We start from the raw sequence: 6717 nt of genomic DNA on the forward strand, positions 1-6717 counted from the left end.
TTCGGAAATGAGTGGAGTCTGTAAGACTAAAGACAAAATTTTCTCTCTATGTATTTTAAAACATATAAAGACACATATATATACACATACATACATATATATGGAGAGAGACAGAGATGCATATATATGCATGGGTTATTATATACCCATATATCTTCTTTCTCTGTCTACCGAGAGGGCCTATAAGCAATGATATCCCAATAGTAACAAGTACACCTAACACCCAAATCTTGGATATAATACCATTCTCCAACCAAAGGTACCAGGGCTCCTTGGAGAAATGGCTGATTCTAGGACTTGGGCAGGAAATATACAAGGTAAGACTAGAGCATCTTGTAGTGCCAGAAAGAGTTTTTTTTTAAAAAGCACACACATACACAATGATGGAAGTATGTCAAATAGATCCAAGAGCCAACTGAAAGAGCTTCCAATGGCCAAAAGTGGAACAATTTGAGCAATGGAAGTATATAAAATAGTATTAGATTATAGTCCAAAGAATAAAACTAATGAGCCCGTACTTATATAAATTGAATACATTAATAAATGAGGGAGAAATCAAATATCCTATGCGGAATTCCAAATAAATGTTGGAGATACTCCATCCTCAAGGCGGTAACTTTGGAAATGAGGTAACTTTGACATAACGCCGCATTCTTTAAGTGTGGACTGTGCAGAGTGACTTTCTTGCAGAGCACAGTCTGGAAAGGGAGAAATAAAAGGGTAACTTTACCATGGAGAATCCTGACAAACACTACCTCAGCCAGGTGACCAACGTTAACGTCAACAGGAATAATATTGATAGCATATACCCTGTATATGATGCCACTTTACCTGTGTGATCTTCTTCCTAAAAGCACTTAACACCTAACTGCAAGAAAAAAATCAAGCAAGCTGATATTGTGGTACACTATACAAAGTACCTGACCAGTACTTCTCAAGAATGTCAAGGCATAAGGAACAGGGGAAGTGTGAGAAACTGTCACAGCCAAGAGGGGCCTAAGGAGACATAATGACTAAATGTAAGGTGGTAACCTGGATAGGATCCTGGAACAGTAAAAGGACATTAGGGAAAAACTGAGGAAATATGAATAAAGTATGTACTTTGGTAAATAATAATGTATCAACATTGGTTCATTGTGACAAACACTTCAAACTAAAGTAAGCTGTTAATAATAGGGGATATTAGGTATGGGGTAAACGGAATCTATATATCTTTGCAATAATTCTGTAAATATACAACTGTCCTAAAATAAAAGTTTATTTAAAGAAACACTATAAGCAAATAAAAGGCTAATGAAGAGCCAGAGGAAGAAATCACATAGGTAGATGGGTCTGCTGAAATGATAAGCCAGGGCTTAACAGGAATTTCCTAGGGGACAGATCCTTCTAAGAAGAAAATGTCAGCAGACAAGAGATTAACAGGTGAGAAAAGCACAGCATCTGGTCACTCAGATTTATCTTTCTCCTGGCTCAATCTCCTGTATCTAAATCCAGTGGAGAGGGCTGTATGCAAAAACACATACAAACCAACAAAAAATTTGGAAAGGTGTGTTTATAAGAACTTCATAAATATCAAGGCCCAAGTGACAATTGGGTGCTACCCACCGGAGTTAGGGAAACTCTACTGTAGGCAGAAAATTCTCCACCCTTCTGTTGTGACACTGTGTTGCTTTAGTCCATCATGATCTCCAGCACATCAGCAGCAGTGGGGGCCTTAGGAGGGTACAGGACAAACAAGAAGAGGCACAGCGGCCAAGAGTCATGGCATTACCCAGGGGAGAGTGACACCCACCTCTCAGCTGTCTGGATTTATTTATGGACACATGTGAGAGCTCCCTCAGCCCTCTCCCAAACATTTGATGGGGTTCTGGTCCTGCTAGTGCAGGGGAGAGGGTAGGAGCCAGCCTAACACAGTTCACACACTCGGCATCTCATCGGATATTCTCCACAGTCCTAGAAAGCAAGTTTTATCCCCAATTCACTGATGCTAAAACTCTCCCTTACAATAATGGATCTATAATAATTGCCAGGTTGATTCTTCCAGCTTTGAGTCCCAGAGGTAATGTGACTTTTACTTATCATTTCATGTCCTGACAACAGAAATTTTATGTATCTCCACTGCCTTCATAAGCTGAACAGTACTTTTGATTGCTTGGTATTGCTTTCCTATTTTTTTATCTTTCATTATTGTTATGATAAAAGTAATCTGTGTTTTTTTAAGAGAATATAAACAGATGAACACAAAACAGAAAAAAAATCACCCATAGATAACCACTGTTAATCTTTTAGTAGACACAGCTTTCCGAGTTTTTTCTGTACATGGATCACTAGGTAAGTATCTTTGTAGTTTTACAAAAATGGACTGATGCCGTATATATGGTTCTGAAAACTGGTTTTTTAAACATTTTACAATGCACCATAAACATTTTTCCATGCAATGGATGAAAATCTGCTACTGAAACACACAGGGCTGCAGTTGGATAAAGAGAGTGACACCTAAAGCATAGTATTAGCATAAGGTTAAATAAAGCACAAGGCCTTTCAAGTGCCTGCCAGGGGCACTACACAAAAGGAATGTCTTCAAAGCCCCTTTGTGGGGCCCTGCAGCCACCCCTGAGTTCCCTTGGGCCCCTCGGGTGGAAGGGGTCCTGTAAACTTTTTTGCATCCACATAAATCCCCCCAATTTCTGTCTGGTTTTCTTCACCTCATCCTCCACCCTGGCCATCTCGTCAAATTCTCTTATCATCTCTTCATTGCTCAAATGCATATCGTGTATGGCCTCCTTGTATTCCTTGAGACACTGAGCCAGCCCCTTGTTGGTTTTTCTTTTGGCCTTCCTGGGTACATCATCCCCAGCTGGGCGCTTTCCTGCAGCCCTTGGTTCGCTGGCTGGCTTTTCTTTTGGCTTTCCCTCGCTCACTGGCTTTCCCTCACTTACTGGCTTTCCCTCACTCTCTGGTTTTCCTTCTTTTGGTTTTCCCTCACTCACTGGCTTTCCTTGGCTCTCTGGATTTCCTTCTTTTGGCTTTGCCTCACTCTCTGGCTTTTCCTTATCCTTTAGTACTTCCTCATCTTCTGTCTTTCCCTTGAGATCTGTCCTTCCCTTGTTTTCTAACTTTTCCTTGTCTTCCACAGTACAAGCTACTCCCGGCTTTCCCGCATCCAGTGGCTGTTCTTTGTTTTCCATCTTGCCTTGGTTCTCAGGCTTTCCTTCATTTTCACTGCAGAGTTTTTCCATGTTGAGTGTCCCCTCCTTTTCCTGTCCTAGGGATGGGGCAGGGGGAAGAGAAGACAAAGAGGAAACAAGGGAGATGAGGGCTTGGGGATGGAATGCAGGTCCGGATAGTAGCAGTCGCTTCTCGCCCCTTGTCAGGGGTCCCCGGACCTGGCCCAGCCCTCCTAGTGTGCCTTCTGTCCACCCTTTACCCCACCATTCCTCGTGCACACGTAAGCCAACCATTTCCCAGACAGACCCTGCCATTTTCCCCTACGCTTGCTCAGCATGGCAGCGTGTGTAAATGTGTTGGGAAGTGCGCAGTGGGGCCCCCAATTCTGCCCGGGCCGTGCCCTCCACACTCCCCACCCCTCTGGGTCCCTGTCCAGTGCCCTCCTCCTTCACTGACCTGCGGAGATTCTGGACAGGTTCGTCCTCTTTCTCTAGCCCAGTAGAGCCCTGGGAACAACAGACACGTACACCTGCAGACAGACAGGAGACCGGGGATGAAGCATCGGTGGATGCACAGGGACTCGGGTCCTTTTTCCGAATCCCGGTCCTCCTCACCCAACGTTTCCCTCCCCCACCTCCTCCGCCCCCACAGCACCCCAGCCGCCATTTCTGTTCACTCCTCGGGCGCCAGACTAGGATGTTTTCCAAACTAATTTTGGATCTCTGCGTCCTTCTCCCCCAGAGGAAACTCGCCCCCCTACCCCTGAGGTCAACTTTTTACTCTACGCACAGAGTGCCAGAGGGGGGTTATTTCCACTGTCTCACTGCTGGGGCACCCCCCAACTCATCATCTCTGGCTCCAAAATGGACGGAGGGTAGAGAAGAAGTGTGCAGAAAGGCGAATGGGTACTTGGGGTGTCCGCCTTCCCCACCCTCTGCCCAATGGCCGCTTGCTCCCCCTTAGCCGTTCTTCCCACCGCCATCTCTATCTACACTCTGGCCAGCTCCCCTCGACCCGGACCCCATCCCCAGCCCTTTTCCTTTCCGCGCCCGTTCCTCCTCCCTCATTCTGGTGTCCCGCAGGCAGCAACGAGAGCTCTCACACTGACCTGAAAGAACCTGGAGCAACAATTAGGGGCTCCCAGATGGCTCCGGGTCCGACAGCAGGGAGGGAGGGCTGGCACCTGGACCGGTGCCCACTTCGGCGCCCGGCGGTCACGTGAGCGCTGCGTCACCCGAGCTCCGCCCTCGCACCCCGCCCACCAGCCGGAGTCTTCAAGCCGCCCACCGCCTCCCTCAGGCAGGTCCCTCCGCCAACCTCTCCCGGCCCCTTTGTCCTTTCCCTCTTCTTGAGAAGTTGGTCAGAGAAAGAATTTTAATAAAAAAACACAGAAGCTGTTTTTAATGGGCTGGGCGGTCCGGGGGAGTAGTCTATAACGTTGCTCTTAAATTCCGTTAGGAGAACATAGACTCACCAATGAAATCTACGAATGTGAACTTTAATATTGTACAAAGGGTAGAATATTGCACTTTAGAAAAAATTAAGAAAAATGTTCCCGTCAAAATGAAGTTGTCCCTTTTTCCTGGTATGCTCAAACATAAATTTTCTAATGAATTAAATATTTAGATCTGAAAATGAAATTATATTTGAAGTAGAATGAAAGAATGATTTTTTTAAGTGAGAGACTGAATACACAACGGACGATGACCAGACCATACATGACAATAGAATTGTGACCCACAACCTCTGTAGCAAGCAGCCCCGCAAGCCAAACCACAGCCTCTACAGCAATCTTCAGGACTTGATCAATGACTGCCAGCCTCCCTATTTTTGCCCTGCCCCAACTAGAGAAACCTAAATATGCTCTCCAAACCAGTAACATAAAATGCCGCTGCTTCTAGTTACCTGGCTTCCAGCTTTTCCCTGACAACAACTTCCCAATCAGAGAAAACCTGGTCTTCCTTTTTTTCACTCTAAAGCTTTCCCATTCCCTTGCCTGTCTTTAAGTCTCTGCCAAACACAAGTTAGGGGAGCTAACTCCCTTGTTATAACAAGCTGTGAATAACTAGCCTCTGCTTTTACATAAGCTTTCTGTGTAGAAGGTCTTTAAAAATAAAATAACTGAAAGTTAAACAAGAACAGCGTTGATGGATTTGATTACATTAAAATGTGTAACAGATTTGTTAAGGGATTGGGGACACAGGCATTTCTCCCTGCTCTTGTTTTTTTTAATTTATTTTTTATTGAAATATAGTGAATTACAATGTTGTGTTAATTACTGCTGTACAGCAAAGTGACTCAGTTATATATATATATATATATATATATACACATATATATATATATATATATATATATATATACACACACATATATATATATACATTCTTTTCCATTATGGTTTATCACAGCATACTGAATATAGTTCCCTGTGCTCTACAGTAGGACATTGTTGTTTATCCATTCTATAAATACCAGTTTGCATCTGCTAATCCCAAACTCCTTCTCCTACCCTCTCCCACCCGCCTACCCTGCCTGCTCTTGTTGAGTGTACTGGTAAAATTTTCTGAAGGGCAACTTTGTAAATTGTTTAAAAATAAAAATATTTTATATTTTGGCCCAGCAATTCCACCTCTAATATTTACCCATGGAGATAATTAGTAAGGTGCTAAAATAGAATCTTATGTTTTAAAACGTTTTATGGTTTTAAATTCCCACAACAATTATTTATTATGCATTTATCCTTTGCTGGAACAGGGGCTCCAGTAGTGATTCTGTAGGCTTTGTTTATAAAGGGAAAAAAATGGAGCATCACAATTGTCCATCGGTACAGATTTAGTTACATAATCTTCTTAGTACATTTGTTTACCCTGGTTATCTTTGGACATTTGGTTAGAAAAATAATCCTTTTATGTTGGGTGCTCAATATGCCGTAAAAATAATTATTAACTATCCATAACCCCAAATTACTGTGGATGGTGGGACACAGAGGATAACCAGAGGATGTGGTATTGACCTCTAGAGAATACCACCTATCTGCCAGGCATTATGCTAGCTACCTTATCTTATTTGGTGTAGATTTCATTTATGTCTGATGGAAGGACTCATACTTCAATGAAGCGGAATGATTTATAAAGCTACAGTCTTAACTCACTGTAGTACTGGAATAAAGATAGTAAGAGGAATAAAACAGAGAGCCCACTAACATTCCCAGGTATAAAAGTTTTTAGTATATGATAAGGAAGCATGTCTGATCAATAGTAAGATATAGGTTATTATGGAAATTAAACTTGTATAATTACTTTAATAGTTAAAGGAAAATGAAGAGCCATATTTTCTGACATACACTTAAATGCTTTTCAGAGTAGGCAAGAAAAATGAAACAAAAGGTATCCAGATTGGAAGGAAAGAAGTAAAACTATCTCTGTTTGCAAATGACATGATCATGCATATAGAAAATCCCAAGGAATCCACTAAAGAACTATGAGAAAGAAAGAGTTGAGCAATGTGGTAGAATACAAATCAACATACAAAAATCAACTGTATTTC

The 6717-nt window shown here is 42.6% G+C and overlaps 1 protein-coding gene across 2 annotated transcripts; it reads right to left on the minus strand.

Moving 5' to 3' along the window:
* Positions 1-2268: 2268 nt before the first annotated feature.
* On the minus strand, positions 2269-4381 carry TCEAL4 (transcription elongation factor A like 4). 2 transcript variants are annotated; one of them, XM_081222911.1, is made up of 3 exons: positions 4277-4381; positions 3625-3697; positions 2269-3260 (listed from the first exon to the last, which is right to left on the minus strand). In XM_081222911.1, exon 3 carries the CDS (start codon positions 3237-3239, stop codon positions 2562-2564), a length of 678 nt encoding a protein of 225 aa, XP_081079037.1. In that variant the 5' UTR covers positions 3240-3260; positions 3625-3697; positions 4277-4381; the 3' UTR covers positions 2269-2561. The 2 variants fall into 2 exon arrangements, with proteins under 2 accessions (XP_081079037.1, XP_081079036.1); XM_081222910.1 differs by having other exon boundaries at positions 2269-3265; positions 4277-4344.
* Between the last annotated feature and the right edge of the window lie 2336 nt (positions 4382-6717).

Source organism: Mesoplodon bidens, assembly GCF_964165515.1.
Source record: "Mesoplodon bidens genome assembly, chromosome: X".
Lineage (NCBI taxonomy): Eukaryota > Metazoa > Chordata > Mammalia > Artiodactyla > Ziphiidae > Mesoplodon > Mesoplodon bidens.